Source organism: Dendrobates tinctorius, unplaced genomic scaffold (assembly GCF_039654945.1).
Source record: "Dendrobates tinctorius isolate UK_male_01 unplaced genomic scaffold, ASM3965494v1 ptg000138l, whole genome shotgun sequence".
Lineage (NCBI taxonomy): Eukaryota > Metazoa > Chordata > Amphibia > Anura > Dendrobatidae > Dendrobates > Dendrobates tinctorius.
This window is the reverse complement of record NW_027361806.1, coordinates 13,414,454-13,441,452: the sequence shown is the minus strand read 5'-3', so window position 1 is coordinate 13,441,452 and position 26,999 is coordinate 13,414,454. Positions and strand designations below refer to the sequence as shown.

Below are 26,999 nucleotides of genomic sequence, written 5' to 3'. Positions count from 1 at the left end.
ACCAGAAGCGGTTGGTCGCAGGTATTTTGGCTAAAGGTTGTGCAACCAAGTATTAGGCTGAGGGTGCCAATACTTTTGTCCGGCCCATTTTTGGAGTTTTGTGTGAAATGATCAATGTTTTGCTTTTTGCTGCATTCTCTTTTGTGTTTTTTCATTTAAGACAAATTAAATGAAGATAATAATACCAAAGAATTTGTGTTTGCAATCATTTTCAGGAAGAAACTGAATATTATCTGACAGAATTGCAGGGGTGTCAATACTTTTGGCCATGACTGTATATATACACACACACACAGTTGTGGCCAAAAGTATTGACACCCCTGCAATTCTGTCAGATAATACTCAGTTTCTTCCTGAAGATGATTGCAAACACAAATTCTTTGTTGTTATTATTATCTTCATTTAATTTGTCTTAAATGAAAAAACACAAAAAGAATTGTCCTAAAGCCAAATTGGATATAATTCCACACCAAACATAAAGAGGGTGGACAAAAGTATTGGCACTGCTCGAAAAATCATGTGATGCTTCTCTAATTTGTGTAATTAACAGCACCTGTAACTTACCTGTGGCACCTAACAGGTGTTGGCAATAACTAAATCACACTTGCAGCCAGTGACATGGATTAAAGTTGACTCAACCTCTGTCCTGTGTCCTTGTGTGTACCACATTGAGCATGGAGAAAAGAAAGAAGACCAAAGAACTGTCTGAGGACTTGAGAAACCAAATTGTGAGGAAGCACGAGCAATCTCAAGGCTACAAGTCCATCTCCAAAGACCAGAATGTTCCTGTGTCTACCGTGTGCAGTGTCATCAAGAAGTGTAAAGCCCATGGCACTGTGGCTAACCTCCCTAGATGTGGACGGAAAAGAAAAATTGACAAGAGATTTCAACGCAAGATTGTGCGGATGTTGGATAAAGAACCTCGACTAACATCCAAACAAGTGCAAGCTGCCCTGCAGTCCGAGGGAACAACAGTGTCAACCCGTACTATCCGTCGGCGTCTGACTGAAAAGGGACTGTATGGTAGGAGACCCAGGAAGACCCCACTTCTTACCCCGAGACATAAAAAAGCCAGGCTGGAGTTTGCCAAAACTTACCTGAAAAAGCCTAAAACATTTTGAAGAATGTTCTCTGGTCAGATGAGACAAAAGTAGAGCTTTTTGGGCAAAGGCTTCAACAGCGTTTACAGGAGAAAAAAAAAAAAAGAGGCATTCAAAGAAAAAAAACACGGTCCCTACAGTCAAACATGGCGGAGGTTCCCTGATGTTTTGGGGTTGCTTTGCTGCCTCTGGCACTGGACTGCTTGACCGTGTGCATGGCATTATGAAGTCTGAAGACTACCAACGAATTTTGCAGCATAATGTAGGGCCCAGTGTGAGAAAGCTGGGTCTCCCTCAGAGGTCATGGGTCTTCCAGCAGGACAATGACCCAAAACACACTTCAAAAAGCACTAGAAAATGGTTTGAGAGAAAGCACTGGAGACTTCTAAGGTGGCCAGCAATGAGTCCAGACCTGAATCCCATAGAACACCTGTGGAGAGATCTAAAAATGGCAATTTGGAGAAGGCACCCTTCTAATATCAGGGACCTGGAGCAGTTTGCCAAAGAAGAATGGTCTAAAATTCCAGCAGAGCATTGTAAGAAACTCATTGATGGTTACCGGAAGCGGTTGGTCGCAGTTATTTTGGCTAAAGGTTGTGCAACCAAGTATTAGGCTGAGGGTGCCAATACTTTTGTCTGGCCCAATTTTGGAATTTTGTGTGAAATGATCAATGTTTTGCTTTTTGCTTCATTCTCTTTTGTGTTTTTTTCATTTAAGACAAATTAAATGAAGATAATAATACCAAAGAATTTGTGTTTGCAATCATTTTCAGGAAGAAACTGAGTATTATCTGACAGAATTGCAGGGGTGGCAATACTTTTGGCCACAACTGCATATATCTATCCCTGAGGAGCCCAGCGTTGCCCGGGCATAGTAACTAACTGTGCAATTTTGTTGAAGCAAAAGTTTTTTTTTTTAAAACACATTATTAACCCCTTAACGACTGCAGATATGACTTAACAGCAGCAGTTAAGGGGCCGTATTCCTCCTGCACCTCACGCTCCTCCTGTATACTCACCATTTTTCTGCAGCCCAGCTCTTCTCCTTTATAGTCGCCTCCTCCGGCAGCACCTCACACTCCTCTTCCATATACAATTGGAAACACTTGATCCCGAGAGAAATTGCACTCATTTCCCCCCCTCATTTCCCCCCCTCATTTCCCCCCCCCACACTCCCCTCATCCCCCCCTCATTTTCCCCCCCCACATTTCCCCCCCACACTCCCCTCATTTCCCCCCCCATTCCCCCCCCCTCATTTCCCCTCATTTCCCCCCCCATACTCCACTCATTCCCCCCCCACTCATTCCCCCCCACTCATTCCCCCCCCACTCATTCCCCTCATTCCCCCCCTCATTCCCCCCCCACTCATTCCCCTCATTCCCCCCCTCATTCCCCCCCCACTCATTCCCCTCATTCCCCCCCTCATTTCCCCCCCCATACTCCCCTCATTCCCCCCCCACACACTCCCCTCATTTCCCCCCCACACACTCCCCTCATTCCCCCCCCCACACACTCCCCTCATTTCCCCCCCCCACACACTCCCCCTCATTTCCCCCCCCCACACACTCCCCCTCATTTCCCCCCCCCACACACTCCCCCTCATTTCCCCCCCCCACACACTCCCCCTCATTTCCCCCCCCCACACACTCCCCCTCATTTCCCCCCCCCACACACTCCCCCTCATTTCCCCCCCCACACACACTCCCCCTCATTTCCCCCCCCACACACACTCCCCCTCATTTCCCCCCCCACACACACTCCCCCTCATTTCCCCCCCCACACACACTCCCCCTCATTCCCCCCCCACACACACTCCCCCTCATTCCCCCCCCACACACACTCCCCCTCATTCCCCCCCCACACACACTCCCCCTCATTCCCCCCCCACACACACTCCCCCTCATTTCCCCCCCACACACACTCCCCCTCATTTCCCCCCCACACACACTCCCCCTCATTCCCCCCCACACACACTCCCCCTCATTCCCCCCCACACACACACTCCCCCTCATTCCCCCCCCCACACACTCCCCCTCATTCCCCCCCCCACACACTCCCCCTCATTCCCCCCCCCACACACTCCCCCTCATTCCCCCCCCCACACACTCCCCCTCATTCCCCCCCCCACACACTCCCCCTCATCCCCCCCCCCACACACTCCCTCTCATTCCCCCCCCACACACTCCACACACTCCCCTCCCCCACACACTCCCCTCCCCCACACACTCCCCTCCCCCACACACTCCCCTCCCCCACACTCCCCCACACACTCCCCTCCCCCACACACTCCCCTCCCCCACACACTCCCCTCCCCCACACACTCCCCTCCCCCACACACTCCCCTCCCCCACACACTCCCCTCATTCCCCCCCCACACACTCCCCTCCCCCACACACTCCCCTCATTTCCTCCCCCACACACTCCCCTCATTTCCCCCCCACACACTCCCCTCCCCCACACACTCCCCTCATTTCCTCCCCCACACACTCACCTCATTCCCCCCCCCCTCACGCCTCTCATTCCCCCCCCCTCACTTGTGCACAGCAACTTCCTGTTATGAGCACAGCGGTGTAATCCATGAGGCTCCTCCATTTCACCTTGACGTCCTGCCTCACAGGAGCAACTCCATTCTAGACACGGCGGAGCTAGATGTGGCCTGTGCCTGCCGTGCACTGATACTCTAAAGGCGGCGGCCCTGATTGTAGCTCGCAGCGGCTGGGACGTCGCAGCCGGTGAGTTTTGCAGGTTGGCTTTCGAGGTGAATGTGTTTCCGCCCGTGTGCGCCAACACCGTGGGCCGTGTGGACGGGGCTTAGCAGAAAGTGGTCAAAAAAAGGCATTTCAATAGAAAGTCACATGTGCTACCTCCAATATAAGATTTTACATGTGCCAAAAACTAACAATCTGCTAATCCGGCACCCATAGGGCTCGATTTGCCTGAAGGAAGCAGAAAATGTCTTTTTGGGCCTCTTTTTTGCCCTCAACTGTGCAGCAAAGTCCTAACACTGGATGTGTTGCCCATAGCAACCAATCACAGCGCAGCTTTCATTTTACCAAAGACGTTTGAAAAATAAAAGCTGGGATCTGACTGGTTGCTATGGGCAACAAACACAAAAGGTTTTTCTTTCTAGACAGTTTTGATTCCGGTGGCTCAATGGGCTTCATTTATAAAAACTGTTACAAAAAAACAAAAACAAAAAAAAACTTGGCAATCAGAGCCCAGCTTTTATTTCTTAAACAGCTCTGGTAAAATGAAAGCTGCGCTGTGATTGGTTGCTACGAGCAACAGACCGGTTTGCTTTTAGACAGTTTTAGATACATCAGCCAAAAAATGGAATCAAATATTCTAACTCCTTCCTGACAAGGCGGATTCCTTGCATTGTAGGTGACGGCTGTGCTATACAGTCCACACCTGTCTCTAAGATTGACCTGTACAACTGGTGCTTACATTGCTGGAATGGCGCCGGCACAGGAGGAGGAGGAGGAGAGAAGCACTGACCAAATACTGAATGTGGCCTTTAAAGGCAATTTTCTTTTTCACTAGGGGAACCACAGAATTTAAGATGGGGTTGTAAAATTAGTAGCCATCCCCTTTAGTGTCACTGTCACCTCTGACAGCAGCATTTAAGGTGCTGCAATCCTGGAGCTGAAGAAGCAGCCATTCAGGCACCCATTGGTCTCCCCCCACAACGGGGGGGTTAGGAGATCTGGATATTCGCCATATACTGGATTATTACCGAATACAGTCATGGCCAAAAGTTTTGAGAATGACACAAATACTATATTTTCACATGATCTGCTGGCCTCTGGTTTTTATGTGTGTTTGTCAGATGTTTTTATCACATACAGAAATATAATTGCAATCATATTATGAGTAACAGAAGGTTATATTGACAGTTAGAATGAGTTAATGCAGCAAGTCAATATTTGCAGTGTTGACCCTTCTTCTTCAGGACCTCAGCAATTCTCCCTGGCATGCTCTCAATCAACTTCTGGATCAAATCCTGACTGATAGCAGTCCATTCTTGCAAAATCAATGCTTTTATTTTGTCTGAATTTGAAGGTTTTTGTTTGTCCACAAGTTCTCAATGGGATTAAGATCTGGGGAGTTTCCAGGCCATGGTCCCAAAATCTCTATGTTTTGTTCCCTGAGCCATCTAGTTATCACCTTTGCTTTATGGCAAGGTGCTCCATCATGTTGAAAAAGGCATTGTTGATCGCCAAACTGCTCTTGGACGGTTGGGAGAAGTTGCTCTTGGAGGACATTCTGGTACCATTCTTTATTCATGGCTGTGTTTTTAGGCAAGACTGAGAGAGAGCCCATTCCCTTGGCTGAGAAGCAACCCCACACATGAATGGTTTCAGGATTTTTGACAGTTGGCATGAGACAAGACTGGTGGTAGCGCTCACCTGGTCTTCTCCGAATAAGTCGTTTTCCAGATGTCCCAAACAATCGAAAAGGGGATTCATCAGAGAAAATGACTTTACCCCAGTCCTCAGCAGTCCACTCCCTGTACCTCTTGCAGAATATCAGTCTGTCCATGATGTTTTTCCTGGAGAGATGTGGCTTCTTTGCTGCCCTCCTTGAGACCAGGCCTTGCTCCAAGAGTCTCCGCCTCACAGTGCGTGCAGATGCACTCACACCTGCCTGCTGCCATTCCTGAGCAAGCTCTGCACTGCTGGTAGCCCGATCCCGCTGCTGAAACACTTTTAAGAGACGGTCCTGGCGCTTGCTGGTCTTTCTTGGGCGCCCTGGAACTATTTTGGCAACAAAGTAATCTCTCTCCTTGAAGTTCTTGATGATGCGATAGATTGTTGACTGAGGTTCAATCTTTCTAGCTGCGATACTCTTCCCTGTTAGGCCATTTTTGTGCAGTGCAATGATGACTGCACGTGTTTCTTTAGAGATAACCATGGTTAACAGAAGAGAAACAATGATGCCAAGCACCAGCCTCCTTTTAAAGTGTCCAGTGGTGTCATTCTTACTTAATCATGACAGATTGATCTCCAGCCCTGTCCTCATCAACATCCACACCTGTGTTAAAGGAGCAATCACTGAAACGATGTTAGCTGGTCCTTTTAAGGCAGGGCTGCAAAGATGTTGAAATGTGTTTCGGGGGATAAAGTTAATTTTCTAGGCAAATATTGACTTTGCAAGTAATTGCTGTTAAGCTGATCACTCTTTATAACATTCTGGAGTATATGCAAATTGCCATTAGAAAAAATGAAGCAGTAGACTTTGTAAAAATTAATATTTGTGTCATTCTCTAAACTTTTGGCCATGACTGTAGAGAATAAGCGATCAAATGATCTTAGATTCCAGCCCCCTAAGAACTCTAAGAGAAAAAAAAAAAGTTTATTAAAACCATAAAAGACTGAATCACCCCTATTTTCCAAAAACAAACATAAAATGCATTAAAAACCACCATGGTTACTTACCGGTAGCCGGTTTTTCCGGAACCCATGACAGCACCACATGAGAGAGGGATCCGCCCCGCCAGGACAGGAACCTACTGAAACATAAGGGGCGGCACCTCTCCCCCGCTTCAGTTGGATTACAGAGCATTTGAGAGGACTTCCCGGTTAGTTACATATTTATCCAACACCACATCACACAAATACACCCGACTATTGTGCACACCCAAACGGTGAAAAAAGGGGGGGAAATATACGGGTGCTGTCATGGGTTCCGGAAAAACCGGCTACCGGTAAGTAACCATGGTGGTTTTCCCTTCACCCATGACAGCACCACATGAGAGATTCTGGAGACTTCGAACACCTTAGGGAGGGACCACCGCTTGCAGCACCCTTCTACCAAAGGTCAAGTCAGCAGAGGAGGATAGATTTAGTCTATAGTGTCTAAAGAAAGTTGAGGGTGAGGCCCAGGTAGCAGCCTTACAAATTTGCTCTATTGATACCTCTGCTTTCTCAGCCCAGGAGGTCGCCACGGCTCTGGTGGAATGAGCCTTGATGCCGTCAGGAATCCGGACGCCACTAGCTGAATAGGCTACACTAATGGCCTCCCTAATCCATCGGGCAATAGTCCCCTTTGACACTCCATAACCTTTCCTAGCACCCTGGAAGGCTACAAATAGGGACTGGGACCTCCTCCACTGGCTGGTTATAGACATATACTCTACTAGGGTTCTTTTAACGTCTAGGCTATGAAATTTCTCCTCCCCTGGGTTTTTCGGATTCTCGCAAAAGGAAGGGAGGACAATCTCTTGGTTTCGGTGAAAGTTAGTTACTACTTTCGGCAAGTAAGCAGGGTCTGTTCTCATAACCACCCTATCCTGGTATATCTGGGTATATGGTGGGTTGACTGAAAGGGCCTGTAAGTCACTAACTCTACGTGCCGACGTTAGAGCTACCAAAATGATGGTAGGGTGAGATTTTTAGTTGTGAGATTTTAGGGTGAGATTTTTAGTTGAAATCTGCTGTATGGGTTCAAACGGCTCCTTCGTAAGGGCTTCCAGTACCAGATTTAGATCCCATGGAGCCATTTTCGGTAAGGAAACTGGCCTAGATCTGTGGCAAGATTTTATAAATCTGGCTACCCATCTGTTTGCCGCTATATTGCAATTGTATAACGCACCCAGCGCTGAAATCTGTACCTTGAGGGTATTAACCGCCAGGCCTAGCTGTAGGCCTGCCTGCAAGAACTCCAAGATGGACTCGATTGGGGGTTCTTGACCTAACGGTTTCCCTAGGAATTGTAGGAATTTTTTCCACGTTCTGCCATATATGTTGGTTGTTATTGGTTTTCTACTTTTCATTAGAGTAGTCACCAACCCCGGGGAAAACCCTTTATCTCTCAAAAGTGCCCTCTCAAATTCCACGCCGTCAGATGGAGCCCCTTGACTTGTTTGTGGAATATCGGCCCCTGAGCTAACAAATCTGGAATCTCTGGCAGTACCCACGGGTCCGAGAGAGACATCATTTGTAGTAGTGAAAACCACGGTCTTTTTAGCCAGAACGGGGCTATGAGGATTACTCTGGCTTGCTCGTCTCTTATCTTTTTTACTACTGCCGGGATTAACGCTACTGCGGGAAAGGCATAGCTCAGTTTGAACAGCCACGGGATTTGTAGAGCGTCTACTGCCCACGGGTTTTCCCCTGGGTTTAATGAGCAGAACCTTCTCACTTGCCAGTTGCTTTTGGTGGCAAAGAGGTCGATTACTGGCTGTCCCCATAACTGTACTATCTTCTGGAATATTACACGATTCAAGGCCCACTCTCCCTGTTTTAACTTGTTGCGGCTTAGAAAGTCGGCTTGAACATTTTCTGTCCCTTTGATATGTAGGGCTGCTAGGGAGGTTAGATGTTGCTCTGCTTTGAGGAAGATTCTTTTGGCTTCGTCCATTAGGGAGTTTGACCTTGTCCCTCCCTGGTGGTCGACATACGCCACTGCCACCCTGTTGTCTGACATAATTCGGACGCTTTGACCCTGTAACATGGGAATGAATGCCTCTAGGGCTCTGTTTATTGCTCTTAACTCTCTTAAGTTGGAGGAAGCCTTCTGCTCTATGTGACCCCAGGACCCTTGGGCCATATGTTATCTCAGGTGTGCCCCCCATCCCGAGGAGCTTGCGTCCGTCAATATTACGTCGGACACTGGCCTGTGCCACAAAGTTCCCCCTGCTAAATTTGTGCCGTCTAGCCACCAAGTGAGAGAGTTTTTCCCCCTTTCGGAAAGTTCCAGCTTCCCTTCTAAACGCCCTTTCAATCATCTCTGGGCTGACAGGATTTCCGCCTGCAGTTGTCGGGTATGAAACTGTGCCCAGTTGACCGCAGGGATACAGGCTGTTAGCGTGCCCAACAGGGACATTGCCCTTCTTAGGGTCATGTGAGGATGCTGTATTGCCGTAAGGGTCATTTCTCTCACCTTCTCTAGTTTTTTCTCTGGCAAGAGACAAACTTGACGGTCGGAGTCCAAGACGAAACCTAGAAACGTTTGTTTCCTTAGGGGTTGAAGTTATGATTTTTTTAAGTTTACCATCCAACCCAGTCTTTGCAGGGTCTCTGTTATTTTCTCTACCTGCTGTGCGCAGTGATGTTCTGAATTGCCAATGACCAGAAAATCGTCCAAGTAAGGCACCATAATCACATTGTGGATTCGAAGGAAAGCTGTCATTTCCGCTATTACCTTTGTAAAAATCCTTGGCGCTATGGAGATGCCAAACGGAAGAGCTGTAAATTGAAAATGCCTGAGGTCGCCCTGGATGTATAGGGCTACCCTCAGGTATTTCTGGTACTCTTGGTGCATCAGGATATGGTAATAGGCATCCTTCAAATCTATTACGGCCATGAAGCAGTTGTGGTGTAACAGCTTTATGGCCGAAGTCACTGATTCTATTTTGAATGTTTGGTTCATGATCCATTGATTGAAGCGCCTGAGATTTATTATCGTTCTGAAGGAAAGGTCGGGTTTTTTTATTAGGAAGAGGGGAGAATAGAACCCCCTTCTTTCTTGATCTTTCGGGACCTCTACCAGAACTTGTTTCTCCAATAGTCCTAAGATTTCTGTTTCTATGGCTGATTGTTCTCCTGGTTCCTTTCTGACGGGGGTCACCACAAATGAAGCTCTTGGATACTGGAAGAAGGGGATTTTTAGGCCATTCTTTATAATTTTCAGGATCCAATTGTTGGCCGATATTTTCTCCCATTCTTGAGAAAAGAGCCTCAATCTTCCCCCCACAGGAGGGCTGGTGTCATTGCGGGGATTTTTTGGCGGTTGAGGTATTTCCCCCAAACATGAAGCCTGGTTCTTTTTTCCTCTTGTCGTCCCACCTCTTCCGTTCCCCCGGGGGACGGCCTCGATTGAACCTTCCCCTCCGAAAGGGCGGTCTCCTTTGATCACCCATGAATCTGGGGAAGCCCTTCTTTTTATCACTGGCTTTTTCCAGGATGTCATCCAGGTCTTTTCCAAACAAGAACTGCCCATCACATGGTAACGATAATAATTTTGCCTTAGATTGGATGTCCCCAGGGCAGCCTTTGAGCCATAACGCCCGTCTTGCGGCGTTCGACAGCCCCGCTGCTCTTGCCGTTAACCTCATCGAGTCGGCGGAGGTGTCAGCCAAGAAGGCGGCAGCTCCGTGTAGCAGGTACATTTCTCCTAATATTTTTTCTCTTGGTACTTTGGAGACCAATTTTTCTTCCAGTTGTTGCAACCAGACCATTAATGACCGGGCTGTGCAGGTGCTGGCTATTGCTGGTTTCAGACCCCCTGCCGCTGCCTCCCAAGTGTGCCTTAGGTATGAGTCCGCTTTTTTATCCAAGGGATCTCTCAAAACCCCTGAATCCTCCAGGGGCAGGGCCGACTTCTTGGAAGACCTAGACACTGCTGCGTCAATCTTTGGGACCTTGTCCCAGATGTCCGTGTCCTTAGCCTCAAAGGGGTATCTTCGCTTTGAAGAGGAGGGAAGGCTACCTGACTTCTCCGGTTTCTTCCACTCTCTCTCGATTAGGGCCTGAATCTTGTCATTGACCGGAAAGGTACGCTTTTTCCTTTCTTGTAGGCCGCCAAACATCACATCCTCCAGTGATCTCTCTACTTTCTCCTCCTGCAGGCCCATCGTGGACCTGATGGCTTTAAGGAGGGCGTCCGTATCTTCTACGGAAAAGCAAGGTCTGCCCCCCGTATCACTGTTTGAGGATGAAGATGACCCGTGCTCGACTTGATACTCCGAAGAGGAGGAGCCTGACGAGGAACTCGGGGAGGCTTTCCTACTCTTACTTTTCTTTTTTAATAATTTTTTAAGTGAGCCCTGTACCTCCGACTTAATTATTGATCTGAGGTTTGTTGCCAGGCTCGGTGCCTCTTCAGCCATAGTCCGCTGGATACAGCTGACACATAAGTCCTTTGGGTAGTCTTTCGCTAAAGGGCTGTGGCATATGGCACATACTCTATTTTTCTTTTTGCTAATAGCTTTTTTGCCTCCCGGGCTCTGGGGCTGCGAAGGAGCGTGCGTTCTTTTGACCTCGAGGAATCCCTTGATCGGTGACTTGGACGGCTGCTGCTTTTGCCGCTCGAGCGGCTCTTGCGACCAGAAGCTTGCGATGGGGGCAGGGACAATGGGGACGGTGAGCGATCCTCCTGAGACGCCATTGTCACCCCTGCAGCCGCTTCTGCTCCTTCTTTAATCGGTGAGTGCCCCTCATTACACCTCCCCCCCGCGACCGCCAGCCGCTTCTCCTGGCCGGCGTCGCGCCCGGCGCCATGACCGTCGCGCCCTGATGACGTCAGCGGTCGCGCTCCCAGAATCCTCTGCGCCGCTGACGTCGGACGCCGGTCTCCGCCCCCGGCTTCCCCTGCATGCAGGCGAAGGACGGGCGCGCGCGCAGGGGGAGGGCGGCACGTGGAGGAACCTCCGAAGGGAGGACATCGGGACGTGCCCGCACGAACCCGGGGCCCGGATCAGGCAACACCCCGGGGACTGCGCTACCAGCTGCCGACGGCCGGCGTCGCAGGTAAGTCAGCCCTGCAATTTAAACGCCGGGACGGCCCTGGGTCTTTCATCCTGACAGGCGCCGCCGCTGTCAGAGGGATTCCTTTCCTAGGACAGGAACCCAACTGAAGCGGGGGAGAGGTGCCGCCCCTTATGTTTCAGTAGGTTCCTGTCCTGGCGGGGCGGATCCCTCTCTCATGTGGTGCTGTCATGGGTGAAGGGAAAATTATTATAACTAATTATTCTCTATGCATTAAAGAGGTTGGCTTTCATAACTTTAAGGCTATGTTCATACGTTGCATATTTTGCAGCTTTTTTATGTAAATTTTCAGCGGCGTTTTGCAGTACCATCAAAGTGTATGAGATTTCCAAAATGTCATGCACACACATTGATTTTTTTTCCTGACTGTTATGTCAAAAAGCTTTTTTTTTTTTTCTTTTTCTTTCAGTGTTTTTCACCCATTAAAAGCAATGCGCAGTGCAAAAACGCTGAAAATACGCAGGGGCCAGGTTTGGCTGCCTTATTGGAGCCAAAACCTGATGAAGTTGAATCAGATAAAGTTTACTGCATAAAAAATTGATCAACATGCACAAGAGATGATTGTACCTGGACAAAAAAGCAGCAATAAAAACAGAACAAAGACTAAGCCAATCCTGCTTTTTTCAAGCAGCTTAAACTTTGCATAAACAAAAAAAAAGAAGAAACACAGCAAAAACGCAAAGTGTGAAAGTAGCCTTACACGCCCTCCTGTTTTCCTGCAGATTCATCTTCGATGAGGTCTGTGGTCACAAATCAGAGGAGAAGAGCCTACAATAAGATTGGCTCACTGATCAATTCTCAGTTAACTCATTCTGCAGCCAGCAATGGACATTGCAGCACAGATACTCTAGAAATGGTGCAAAATTTTTAACAAAGTACAAACATTTTTTAGCCCCAATTATAAGCATTTAAATAAATAACAAGTTGCCTAAAAAGTAGAAATATGGAGAATGAGAAGCTAAATTACCCGATCAGCAACTCCTCCAGGTAAAATGGTTCTCACGATGACACCGACGGCTTTTCCACCAACAATCCCGAAACCTAATCCCGATCCATCATTAATGAGCTCAATTTCTTCCACGTGGCCCCAGATCTGCAATTTGTAAAACCACAGAAGGACATTTTTCCAGTTTGCAAACTCTGAAATGTCTAATTTATCCTATAACAAAAGCATCAAAATAATACAGAGCTAATGTAATATATCTACAGAGCCGAAGCATAGGAGAAGTGGCTCCTTCTGGAAATCCAGCCGCGTCCCATATGGCTCCCATTAGGATGAACATTAGCGGTCGCCTATTTTATTAATTGCCTATATTCAATATCTACATATGCTGTTCATCTCGAGCGCCCCCGTAACATGGACCCCATGCTGATCTGATTCTCCTTTCCCCAAAAAATACACTCATAAAAAGGGGAAATCAAGACTTGGATGAAAACTGACTTATCAGACTATCATCTGATCCTAAAATCATAAATACTCTGTGCTGCTGTGAATTTCATCTACTCTGCACCCCTCCATTTCCTTGTGTACATCATGAACGTATTATCATTATCAAACAAATGGATTGGTCACTTCGACCCACAAGTTAGCGCACTTCACTTTTTAAATACTCTGTGCTGCTGTGGAACCCTTCTCTTTCCACTATGCAAGTCTTGAAATTCATCCATCTCAATTCTACTACTCCCACCAGTGTTACCCACAAGATCATCAGACTCTTCTGAAATCCTCTGTGCTGCTGTGAGAGCACTTGCTATTCCAAATATCTGACTTTTTTCTTTTTTTTAACTTCCCACTAGATTCCATACCTCTTAGGACTGTGGAATAATGTCAAATAATCAGAAGTGAGAATGTGAACTTACTTGTTCTTCCTGCTGGGGAATCTGGGATTGGGGAAGGAGCAGAGGCAGCTGTTTAGCAACAATTAAGTGAATGTGCCCGGAAGACTGCTGGAGTAGAGATATGGCCTCCTGGTGCGAGACGTTCCTGTCCAGTGGGGTATAATTAATGGCCAATATCTGATCATTCTCCTTAAGCCTTCCATCTCTGAAAACAGTGACATATGAATAGATAGATAGATAGGATAGAAATGTATTCAGGGTAACTGCACATCTCAGCTAGAATAGACCGAGAGGTGGCCTGTCTGCAGTTTCTTTTATACTTCAGAGCTGCACTCACTATTATGCTGGTGCAGTCACTGTGTACATAAATTACATTATTGATCCCGAGTTACATCCTTTATTATACCCCAGATCTGCACTCACTATTCTGCTGGTGCAGTCACTGTGTACATACATTACATTACTGATCCTGAGTTACATCCTGTATTATACTCCAGAGCTGCACTCACTATTCTGCTGGTGCAGTCACTGTGTACATACATTACTGATCCTGAGTTACATCCTGTATTATACCCCAGAGCTGCACTCACTGTTCTTCTAGTTGTGGAATACAAGTAAATCCTGCATTCACGTTTTACTTTTCCACCTGTAGTTTATCATCAAGAACTGGGTGAGGACGGGGTGGAGTAACACATAAATGCTGGATCAGACCACAGAGCGCTCGCCTGTAATCTGTAACCATGGGGGCACATAGATCACCATGAGAGCTTTATACAGAAAACGGAAAGCAATTTTAAAGATAGTGTTTGAAAAGTTGCTTCATTTCTGTCTTTTAGATGCATTGGGGGAATAATAAAAAAAAATATGTTTGCAAAAGTTAAAATTTCTCTTGTACTCCTAATAGAAAACATATTTTGTCGTTTGGGTCGATCCCAAACACACCTGTACAGTAAAAGATAGAGTCGTCCTCATGTCTTGTTAAATTCCCAACTAAAGCTCCAGACTGACTTGTATAAGGATAAATTATGTTTTTATACGGTTTACTACAAAAAAAAAAAAAAAAAAAAGTTTGCTCTAATTTGGGGAAATCACCTCTAAACTGAGGCTTTTTCCACTCACTTTCCGTGTTCTGAAATCCTAACAGCCGCATTCTGCCATCTGGTATCAATGACCAGTGCGAGAAGCGCTGACCTTACCTGACACGCCACATCATTACCCACATTACTACATTCAGCCATTACGCAAAAAATAAAAATTCTTTCACAGAACATTACCCTCCCAGCCAATCTCCCTCCCATACGTTTTCTATCATGTTGATGGCTGCAGGTTCAGACTGATGTGAAATTATGGGTCTCGGTTACGTTACATAAACAAAAAGTAGGAAAAATTGATTTGAGGTTAAAGTCAAAATAAAATAAAAAATCAAGTAATAAAACCAAAAAAAATACGATTAGCAAAATAAAATAAAATTAAAGATGTTAAATAACAATAATGAAAATAATATTAAAAATCTTACCTGTCTGCAAGGCTTCCGGGCTGAACCCCCTTGACAAATACTCCGGCATCTCCCACATTAGGATTCTTGAGCACCACGACGCTGAATCCGAGGCCTCCTACAGGAGGCTTTTCGATATCTATATATTCAATTTGTCTGCCCTAATGAAAAACAAAAACAAATAGAATTTTGATTTGTTGAGCCGATGTCTCTGCCAACAAGTTCAATCTGCTCCGGAGAGACCGGTGAACTAGGAGAAATTTATATCCTGTAAGACAGAACAAACTCAGCACTTAGATAATAAATTAATTCTGCGGAGGATCTCACTTCATTACTTTTCCGTGAAACAGAGAGCACCACATGCAGTCAGCGCTGCAACGAAAAACCTCAGGGAATTTCAGAACTATTTTCACACTTCATTCTCCAGCAAAATAAAGTTGTGCGATAAGTTCCTGCTTAAACGAGGACAGAATTAAAGGCTGTTTGGCCAAGAAGACTATTCATTTTTTAGCTGGAAATAATGAACTTGAGGCTTGTACATTCCTGGAGGCTCTCCGCAAAAATGTGGCTTTTATATAAAATTACGTTAATAATACTCCAGAGGTGCCATCCCTGTATACATACATATTACTTGTCCTGCATTATAATCCAGAGCTGCACTCACTATTCTGCTGGTGCAGTCACTGTGTACATACATTACTGATCCTGTATTATACCCCAGAGCTGCACTCACTATTATGCTGGTGCAGTCACTGTGTACATACATTACATTACTGATCCTGAGTTACATCCTGTATTATACCCCAGAGCTGCACTCACTATTCTGCTGGTGCAGTCACTGTGTACATACATTACATTACTGATCCGGAGTTACATCCTGTATTATACCCCAGAGCTGCACTCACTATTCTGCTGGTGCAGTCACTGAGTACACACATTACTGATCCTGTATTATACCCCAGAGCTGCACTCACTATTCTGCTGGTGCAGTCACTGTGTACATACATTACTGATCCCAAGTTACATCCTGTATTATACCCCAGAGCTGCACTCACTATTCTGCTGGTGCAGTCACTGTGTACATACATTACATTACTGATCCTGAGTTATATCCTGTATTATACCCCAGAGCTGCACTCACTATTCTACTGGTGCAGTCACTGTGTACATACATTACATTGTTGATGCTGTACTGATCCTGAGTTACATCCTGTATTATACTGCAGAGCTGCACTCACTATTCTGCTGGTGCAGTCACTGTGTACATACATTACATTACTGATCCTGAGTTACATCCTGTATTATACCCCAGAGCTGCACTCACTATTCTGCTTGTGTTACCACTGTTTGGCTTACTGTATATTGTACTTAAAATTGGATAAAAAACACAAAAATGCTTAGCCCAGGATATTACAATTAAACATTCTTAATTACACTCTGCATAGAGAATTTTACTGCAATTTTTGTTTTTTTTTCTAGGTAAAGTGGAAACGCTCCATTTTCAAAAACTGTACCATTACCCAACTTTGCCAGGCTCATAGTTGCCAACTGTTCTGAATTGCCGAGAATGTCCAGATTTTATTATTTTTTTTAATTTTGGATACCATCCTGGTAAAGTTGGGGCGTGTGAGGGGAAGGTTATGGGCAGATTGTCGTAATCGCTGCCTCACACTTGGGAGGTCCTGCTCAGTTTAGGCATTTCGTAGGAGAGAATTAAATGTCCTTTTACATTAAACAGCAATGTGGTTAAGCATGCGCTGCATAAGTCCTATATATTGGATTGTCCTATACAGAAAAGGATCAAAAACATTGCTTTATATATCGTGACATTCAAAGCAAAGGCGATTACTGCACAGTTGGTTTAGGAATGAGGTGACAGGAGAGGCTTTGATGCTTGACAAGTTATGGGTAAGATGGTCACTGATGGGGTCCGACTGTCAGGACCCAAACCAATCCAGGAATCGGGGATCTGAAAAACCCTGTTAGAAACACGTGGTGGCTCCGCATACGCTCCTCTGCAACATTCATTGCAGCAGAAGTGCCGGTAATAGCCGAGTGCATCGCTCTGCTATCTCCAGGAACTGCAGAGAATTAATAAAGGGGCAGCTGCTCCATTGTATTGGGGGCAATTCAAAGCCCGGTCCCGAGATAGGCGATAACTTACGAATTCCTTACCAATCCTATGAATGGTTGAGAACTTGCAAAGAGAGAAATACTCTCTCAATGTAAGCTTGCCAATAATGAAACATGTATAACGATGTATTAATGTATCGCCGGATACATAAAAAAATACAAATGTGATGTCTAGAATAATTGCCCCCTGTGGCCCAAGATATTTCAGCTCTGGCAATGAAAACGCTTTCTGAATAGTGGTATAGATGAAAGTGTTCGGTTATAACGTCAAAATAAACCTGGAAACAAAGTTCAGTGGTAAAAATAAATAAATAAATATCAATATTCCAAAGAATGTTGCTTTATACAGTAGAAAATGTATATGTTTATGTGAATTTCCCAGTTCCCCAAAAGGCCAATCAAATCAAAGCCCATGCAAAAAAGTAGAAAAAAAAAAAAAACAAATTTGAAAAAGACAAATTAAGGGTTATTTCCACTTTGGACATTTATAACAATGGGGATCAATCACAACAAGGTAGGTTGGGGGTGGGGGGGACCAATTAAAATTCAAAATTACAAATTTTTCAATTTTCCCAATGGAGCTTTTTTTTTTTTTTTTTCTTTAGAGTATAGTAATTTCCTGTTTCCAGAAATTCACATGAACATTAGCAGAAATGAACGAATTTTGACCCCATCTTTAATATTGAAGCATCTAATACGTATGCAAATTTAATTGTGAAGGAAGCTTTGACATCGAGTAACGGGAATGGTGGACCCTGTGTTATCTACTATTCATAGAGATGTTATCAGTCATTGTACAGGAGGAGGAGGGGAGCTGTGACATCACCTATGGTGAATGGTGGATCCTGTATTATTTACTGTATATAGAGGTGTGTTATGAATGGGTCACCGAGGAGAAAAAAGCAAAACAAGCTAAGTCACAGAAAACTAGAGAGGTTGGCAACTATGCAGATTGCAGATCCCTGATCCTACCACACAACTAGCAGCAGCCGTGGATCGTGCCTACGATGTTCCTAGACGTTTAGTCACAGCCGGAGGACTAAATAAGACTGAAGCATGAAAAGGGGAAAACTAACTGCCCCAGAGCAGACCCCAAAGGAATAGATAGCCCCCACACATGTATTGACGGTGAAACAAGATGAAGGCACAAACACAGGCAGGAAAATAGGCTGAGCAAATGATGGGGCCCAAACTAACTAGAGAGGAAAGGAAAGGAGAGACACTGTCTGCAACCTGCAAAAAACCCTACAAAAATAAGGTCCAACACTTCTGACAGCAAAATTAACCCTGAAGTCACTAGACTTCTCCCACTATATCAGCACTCTGAAATATTCTGAGACAGAGCAAAAAGAGACCAAACTAGTAAGGGACAAAAAGCCAATTGGCAAAATACTGATAAATAAGAGTGGAAATTCAGAGTGGCTGACCACACAAAAAATTGAATAGACCAACAAAATCAAGTGTGAACATCAGCAGAAAAACTTAGCTTTAGATGACTGGAACAGAGCTGAAAACCAAAAGCTGACAAGTCAGAAGGAATCACCAGCAACTGAATAGGGCGTCGACTGTCTTAAATCCAATCTGAGACCCCTGAGGTCCAGTCGTTATCCTCATTCTCAGGTGGCAGATCTCCACAGATCAAATCAGCCTCACTACCTCCTGTTACCACCAGAGGGAGTCTGGAAGGAGAACTCACAACTGGTGAACCAGAGAATGAACTCACAACAGAGGTGTTATCAGTCATTGTACAGGAGGAGGAGGTGGTGAGCTGTGATATCACCTATTGTGAATGGTGGATCGATCCGGTGTTATCTACTTTATACGTTAGCAGATATTGTAATCCGGCATCTGATGATGAGGAGCCTTCTGTAAACTCATCCAAAAGCCCAGGGCATGTAAGCCTGAAATAACCCCAGTGTCTGGTGAGAAAACTATTTTTTTTTTTTTTTTTTTGTTTAAGCAAAGTCAAAGAAATAAAAGAAAAGGATACATTTGAACACAAAATCCTGTTTAAACAATAGCTCATTTCTTAATGACACACTACCAAAAACCAAAAATAATTATATACTTTTTTCCATTTAGACTTTCACTCACCTCGGCCATCTGCTGAATTTTCCTGGTGAACTCATCTGCGTCCGAGTTAGAGCTGCCGAGAGGAAATCTAGACGAGACAAAGTTGTCAAAGGACAAAGAGTTGCTCTTGTTTCCCAAGTGGGCAGAGGAGTCCGCTTCAAATACCAATAAGCCTTTCTTTGTGAAATCAAATTCTGCAGAACGGTCGGCCGGCATGCGATTCAGCTAGAAAAATACAATTCATTCCAGCCAAATTGATTAAAATGCACATGACGAGTAATAAAAGCAGAAAATTCACTTTAAAGTGGCTGCAATTACAGATATAAATATTCCAGGATCCAGAAGAAATCATGAGGAGCAGACTGAGATCTTTCTCTGTCTCAACTTTATATCCAAGAGTTAAGTAGACATAACCAATTCTAAATCTAACTAGTTACTACCCCAAATATACCGACACTGTGTATCCTGGTTTATAACAATACAATACAGCCGGTCATATTAGAAGAGACACAAAACACAAATAATGTGGCCAAGGTTTGGGTCTTTAGATATTCTCTTCTCCAATTAATTCGCAGTTTATACTCAATATTTCACATTAACTTTTTATATCCTCTACTTGCATCGATGCTAGACGATTTTTCGCCTTATACTCCACTCACATTCAAAGCTGCATTCAGAGTTCTATCGGGCTGATTTCAGCTTTTAGGCTGCAAGATGTAATATTTGCTGCTCATTTATAATGGAAGCTAACAATTATATAACCCTTTTATAGTACTTGTATCTTTTGCTAAATTAGCTTTCATCCCTTAATATGGAATCTGTCAGCAGGTTTTTGCTATGTAATCTAACAGCAGTATTATGTAGGGGTAGAAAACCGGATTCCAGTGATGTAACATTTAGTTTACTGGGTATGGCATTTGTGATAGAATCACAGTTTTCAATGCTGCAGATCTAGCAGAGCTCAGAATGCTGAAGCCCTATATAACCTCGCCCACACCACTAATTGGCAGCTTTCGGTGTACACTGTATCAGTGGTGGGATCGTGGTTGGAGTAGGATGCACGAGATGCCTAGTCCTCCAGTGATAATCGCCTGCTGATAAAATACTGTTTTAGTGTTTTTGATAACACAACCACACATAGACTAGTAAATGACATAACTGGAATCAGGGTCTCTGTCCCTACATCATGCTGCTCTCAGAGTACATCACATAAACCTGCTGAAATTTTTTTCATTGCTTTTTTCCCCCAGCTTCTATAATGACCCCCCCCCCACCTCCGCAAACAAAAATAAAAAATTGACATTTTATTGTTTATGAAACTGATGTTATATATTAAATCATTTTATATTTTTATGCACATAGCACTGCAGAATACGCTTATGTTATTTATTTATTTTAGGGGGTGCCGATTCATTTTTAATTTTTTTTTTAAATTGCTCACGTTTTACTTTATTTTTGAGCGCCCCCAGGAGACATGAAATGATCATTGATTGCTAGTATGATCACTCTTCAACATTGCAGTATATAGTAAAAATCAGCCTCCATACTGCTCCTTGGCACTGCTGTGTAGGGAGGGACCAGCAGAAAGGCATAAAAGATGGATGAAATCAATGCAGCCGAGACCTCGTGGGCTCCATATTTGATGCAATTTATGCTCACTTCCCAATAACGTCCTGACTTATGTTGAATTTTTAGGTTCCAGACATCATTTTTTATTCCGCCAATGCAGAATAATTCTTCGTGCATACGGTCCCTGCGTACCTGTTCCTTCAGCTGTTTGATTGACTGCTGCACGGTCAAGATCTGGTTAAACAGCGGGCTGGCCAGCGTGTCGCGCAGGATACAGAACTTGTCATGGTGCGAGAGTTCTCCCTTATCTTTCAGTTTCTTCTGCAGGCGGTCGGCGATCTGCAGCACTTTCTGCTTGTCCACGGAGACCGAGCCTAAAACAAGATCCATCAGCACTGAATCCTCCAATACACAAAGTAACATGGTATCAGAGGCAGAAGAAGAAATATTGTATTTACCGGTGTCGAGAAATTCTGGCATCTTCACAGCGGCGGACGATCCACTCGAGAAATCTGTTAAAAACAGGGATTAGATGTAACACGGTTTATGTCAACATCATTTCACTTTTTTACTAGACTTTATAATCCCTTTATTTTTTTTTAGGGGATGTTTTGTTGATTTGAAGTTTTACAATGTTGTGTCTCAATTCCTTACTAGTTTACAAGCGCTGCGCTTCCTCTCCGTGAATGAGAACAATTCCAGAGACTTTGCGCCACTTTTTACAGCACGGTAAAGCACACGCTCTCCCCCCCCTCTAAGACTCGAAGACACGCCACGCTGTATATAAATCTGCTACGTCAGCTCATCGGGTGCAGTCGCCATAAAAAGATGAAAGACTGGAATGGAAACACTAGGGTTTGTGCACACATTAAGTATTTGCAGCAGAAACTTCTGCACCATTTTCTGCAGGAAAAATGCTGCGTAAAACAGGCGCATTATTGCCGCTTTTTCTTTACCTGCCTTTTTGTTGCAAATTTTTCCCCATTCATTAGTAATGTTGAAATTTGGAGCCAAAATGATGAAAGAATTAAGATGCTGCAGATTTAAGTCTGCAAGTCAAAAATAAGCAATGTGTGCATGAGATTTCAGAAACCTCCTTCATTTTGCTGGCACTAGGAAATCCTTCAGGTTTTGTCGCAAAACGGCGAACAGAAAAAAAATGAAACAAAAATGCAACAAACGTTGTACTGGCCCTAAAAGTTATGGTGAAAATAAGAGCAGAGGTGAGCGTCATGTTCTTCTGCTTAAAGGATGTGAACACCTTCGGGGAATTCAGTTGCCGTACATAAATGCATGCGTTTTGAGCTGCAAATTTTTTAAAATTAAGTTTTATTACAAATTTTGCATAATATGTCTTCTATAAGCCTCTGTTGTGTCAGTGTCTATTACGGTTAATGAAGAACTCCCATAAAACATTTTATGCCTTAAACCTGTATAAATGTGTAGTGTAAATACGGTAATATACGCACTGATCGTCATCTTCCCCGGTTACCAGCGCCGCTCCGGTACTCTTCTGGGTCACGTGACTTGCCGGATCACACTGAGGTCTATGCACGAGCTGGAAGCGGTTTACACTCTAAATCTACTTAGTCGTGTTCTGACACTTCATAGACTTACATGGTAAAAGCGACTTATCTATTTATTATGCTTATTTACGTAGCACCATCATATTCTCCAGCGCTTTACAGACATTATCAGCACTGTCCCCATTAGGACTCACAATCTAAATTCCCTATCAGTATGTCTTTGGAGAGTGGAAGGAAACTGAAGAACATAGCGGTAACCCACGAAAATACGGGGTGGGTGACACAGTAAGTTACCCTTGCAGATGCTTTCCTTGGTGGGATTTTAACCCAGGACCTCAGCACTGCAAAGCAACAGTGCTAGCCACTGAGCCACCCTGTCAAACTCTAGTGTGATCCGGCAAGTGAGAAGTCATCTCATCCAGAAGCGGCGATTTAAACTGGAGAAGATGGCGATCGCTAATTATATTATCGCACTTACACCGGTTTAGAGCAGAAAAAGTTTCATAGCTGCTTCTTTATCTAAGCCTATGTGCTCACAATGTCTTTTTCAGGTTGGCGCACTCTATGACCCACCTGAAGAAGCGCTATAGAAATGTTAAAGAGAATGAACATGTAAACTGCAATGTAAAAACGACCCGCCGTGCTTATGTTCAGCCTTTTGAGCTCCTTTTAACTGATTCAAGCTTCCAAAGAATTAATGTTTTCATTCATTAACTGCAAGTAAGGATGTTCGAAAACATCAAGGAAATTAATCATACAGAATATTATAAAATTAATATGTGTTATCTTAGTCCTGTAAATACAGAGCGGTATATTTTCAGCAAAGGCTCCAGGTTTTCTTGGGCCCCGGGCGAAAGAATTTCAGTGGCTCCTTTAACACATACCACACTTCATGATGCACAGATAAGAAATATAGGTGTAGTACAATGCCAAAGATTTCACTCCTTACAATAGATATCACTCATATACTGTAAATTCTACAATAGCTCAGAAACCGGCGAATCCTCTCAGCACACAGTGCGTGCGCTGGGGGGGGGAGGGATACAAAAGTCTGCAGTCACACAGAGTGACACACAGAGTGACTGCAGACTTATCACATTTTAGACCGGACAGTACAGTATAGGCATCCAGACAGTATATAATGGGCCCACATAATGCTCTGTTGTGAGTTCATTTTCCCCTTCACCATTGAGGTCTGATGAACTCCCTCTTCTGGTGAAGGAAGGTAGTGAGGCTGATTACCAAGCACCTGGGCAGGATGATGACTGGGTGACGGGAATTACGGACTGGATATAAGGCAGCCGACGCCCTTCTGCCTTGCTGGTGATCTCTCTGAGGGATTCTAGGAGACCAGTCTGATTCCTGCTCCTCAAAAGCTAAGTTTTCTGCTCTACTTTTTGCATTTGTGTTTTGGTTTTGCTTTGCATTGTTTTCCTTGATTTCTGCTATTCCCTGCTGGGGTGTGCTGAATTCCTTTTTGCTCTGTCTTCAGAAAATACCCGAGTACTGATATAGTCTTTTTGAAGCCTAGCGTCTTCTGGGCTTTTTTCCCTATCAGCTGTTGGCTCTTGTTTTGATAGGGTTTTGGCAGATTACAGACAGCAGCTTTTCTATCCTGTCCTATCTAGTTACCTTGGGCCCCTTCATTTGCTCAGCCTATCTTTCTATCTGTGTGAGTGTTTTTTTCATCTTGCTTCACCGTCATTATATGCTGGGGGCTGCCTATTGCTTTGGGGTCTGCTCTGGGGCAGTTTAGATTTCCCTGTCTTTAGGCTATGTAGCTCTCCGGCTGTGATCGAGGGGTCTAGGGCACCGTAGGAACCCCCCATGGCTACTGCTAGTTGTTGTGGATAGGTTCAGGGGTCTGCAATCCGATAGCTGCCAACTTCTCTGGTTTTCTGGACTTAGCTAGTATTTCTGTTTTTGCCTCCTACGGTGACTCATTCATAACAATGCTCCATACAGTATATAATGGCCCCATACTGCATAATGGGCCCCATAAAATGCTCCATACATAAAAATAAATAATCGTATACTCACCTCTCCCCGTTCCCCGCGCTTCTCTGGACTCTTCAGCATCTTCCGACTCTCTGCACAGCTCAGCACAGAGGGCGTCCTGGAGTGACTTCATTGCACCCCCTGGCCTGAGACATCACAAAGAGTCAGAAGACACCAAAGAGACGGGAGCAGCATGGAACAGGAAGAGGTGAGGGGGATGCTGCTGCCACCGGGCTCCCCTGACTCACGGGCCCCATAGCATTCTGTTGGGACCCCCTCATTCATTCAAAGCCTTGTCTCTTGTCCACGTGGTGACGCTGGCCCCGATACTGATACATTGCAACAAACAAATGTATACATTTTTTTTTTTTTTTTTTTTAAGGCTGGCAGACTGGATAAAATAAAAGAACACAAAAATTGACATGTATTCCAGAAAATATTTGTACAGAATTTTAGGAATGACTGGGAGCAGAGCTCATCTGGAGGTCTGTGGGGAACAGATGGTACTAAAAGAGGATTACAGGATTTTTTAGATTCAGCTGTTAACATAATGACTGTCGTAGTCCTAAGCAGGTTGAAGCACCTCCAAAGTGAAGCTCCAGAACGGATCCTCTTATAAAAGGGAATTGCATTCTAAGCAATTTACTAATAAGTGGATAACAGGAACAAGGTGACGTTTCTTAGGTCCTAAGACAAGTGATCCTGCCAGAAAATTCGGGGTAGTGTGAGGATGCTTGACAACTGCATAAATAGAAACTTCCTAATGAAATCTCAGAATTTCACTAAGGGCTCGCGCAGACGACCGTAGTTTTGGTCTGAGCGTGGTGTATAAAAACGCTGGACCAATGTTATTCAATGAGGCCATGCATATGATATTCATGGACTATCAAAATGGAGAAAAGGAGATTTTTGTGTACTCACCATAAAATCTCTCTCTTAGCCTCTAATTGGGGGACACAGAACCCTGGGTGTTATGCTGCTGTCCACTAGGAGGCGACACTATGCTTAATCTGAAAAAGATTAACTTTGGCTCCTCCTCTGCAGTATACACCCCTGGACGGCATCAGCCTTCTCCAGTTTTGTGCAAAAGCATTAGGAGGAACATAACAAACAACATAACCATGCCTGTAATAAAAGGCCACTACGTACGAACTCAAAGAACAATATGAGAACTCCACCAAAACAACGGCCCGTAAGAGCAACAGGGTGGGAGCTGTGTCCCCCAATTAGAGGCTAAGAGAAAGAGATTTTACGGTGAGTACACAAAAATCTCCTTTACTCTGTTGCCTCATTGGGGGACACAGAACCGTGGGACATCCCAAAGCAGTCCCTGGGTGGGAAGCAGTGAACGAATATTGTGTTGACAGTTCCCTAAACTTGGGGTACTGCCGCCTGCAGGACCCGACTACCCAGGCTCGCATCCGCTGAGGACTGGGTATGAACACTGTAGTGTTTCGTAAACGTGTGTAGGCTAGTCCAAGTGGCCGCCTTACACACTTGTTGAGCCGAGGCTTGGTGCCGAATGGCCCAGGAGGCCCCTACCGCACGCGTAGAGTGTGCTGTGATACCGTCCGGAAGAGGAGCATTGTGAAGGCGGTAAGTCTGTTGTATGGCGGACTTGATCCACCTGGCAAGGGTGGAAGCCGGTAGGCCCTTGCGAACGCCTTCCGGAAGGAGGAAAAGTGAATCAGACTTCCGGAAGGGAGCAGTCCTAGACACGTATATACGCAATGCCCTGACAAGGTCGAGCGTATGCAGAGCCTTTTCCACTCTATGAACCGGGCAAAGAAAAGGCAGTGAGATTTCCTCATTGAGATGGAAGCTGGACACAACCTTCGGTAGGAAAGATGGTACTGTACGGAGAACCACCTTGTCCTGGTGGATAATCAGGAAGGGTCGTCTACAGGAAAGTGCGGACACTCTGCGTAGCGAAGTGATTGCCACAAGAAAGACCACCTTCTGTGATAGAAGGCAGAAAGGAACTTCCTTAAGGGGTTCAAAAGGAGGTGCCTGCAATGCTGTCAGGACCAAGTTGAGGTCCCATGTGTCCAATGGACGTTTGTAGGGGGGGAGCCAACCGGGAAACCCCTTGAAGAAAAGTATACACTTGCGGCTTGTTAGCAATGCGCCTCTGAAAGAGCACTGAGAGCGCTGACACCTGGCTCTTAAGCGAGCCCAGGGATAGCCTGGCGTCCAGGCCCGATTGAAGGAAGCCAAGAACCTTTGGGAGAGAGTAGGGGAGTGGAGTCTGTCCATGAGAGTCGCACCAAGTAAAGAAAATTTTCCAGGTTCGGTAGTAAATCCTGGCGGAAGCTGGCTTCCGTGCCCTGATCATGGTTGTAATGACATCCGGTGAAAAACCTGCTTGGGTCAGAACCCAGGTCTCAATGGCCATGCCGTCAAATTGAGAGCCCCTGAGTTCTGATGGAAGAACGGGCCTTGTGACAGAAGGTCGGGACAGATGGGGAGACGCCAGGGGAAGTCTGCTGTGAGTTGTACGACGCCGGCATACCATGTATGCCTGGGCCAGTCTGGTGCGATTAGGATGGTTGGAACTCCCTCTTTTTTGATCTTCCTCAGGACTCTGGAGATCAGGGGGAGGGGTGGGGAAAAGTACAGAAGCTGGAACTGGGTCCAGTCTTGAACCAGGGCATCTGCACCGAGCGATCTTGAATTGCGCATCCTGGCCATGAAATTGGGGACCTTGGCATCTAGATGGGATGCCATCAGGTCCACGTCCGGGGTCCCCCAGCAATGGCAGATCTGACAAAAAATT

At 45.2% G+C, this 26,999-nt stretch overlaps 1 protein-coding gene across 5 annotated transcripts in view; it reads right to left on the bottom strand.

The window, feature by feature from the left end:
• The window catches only part of PATJ (PATJ crumbs cell polarity complex component), a 256,986-nt gene that overhangs the window by 215,565 nt on the left and 14,422 nt on the right, over positions 1-26,999 (bottom strand). For all 5 annotated transcript variants that reach the window (XM_073544627.1, XM_073544628.1, XM_073544629.1 and 2 more), the window contains exons 2-7: positions 21,158-21,211; positions 20,892-21,073; positions 19,152-19,355; positions 14,946-15,085; positions 13,451-13,634; positions 12,558-12,683 (exon numbers count right to left, since the gene is read on the bottom strand). In XM_073544627.1, coding sequence (XP_073400728.1) covers positions 12,558-12,683; positions 13,451-13,634; positions 14,946-15,085; positions 19,152-19,355; positions 20,892-21,073; positions 21,158-21,179 — 858 coding nt within the window. In that variant the 5' untranslated portion in view covers positions 21,180-21,211. The remainder of the gene's footprint in view (positions 1-12,557; positions 12,684-13,450; positions 13,635-14,945; positions 15,086-19,151; positions 19,356-20,891; positions 21,074-21,157; positions 21,212-26,999) is intronic.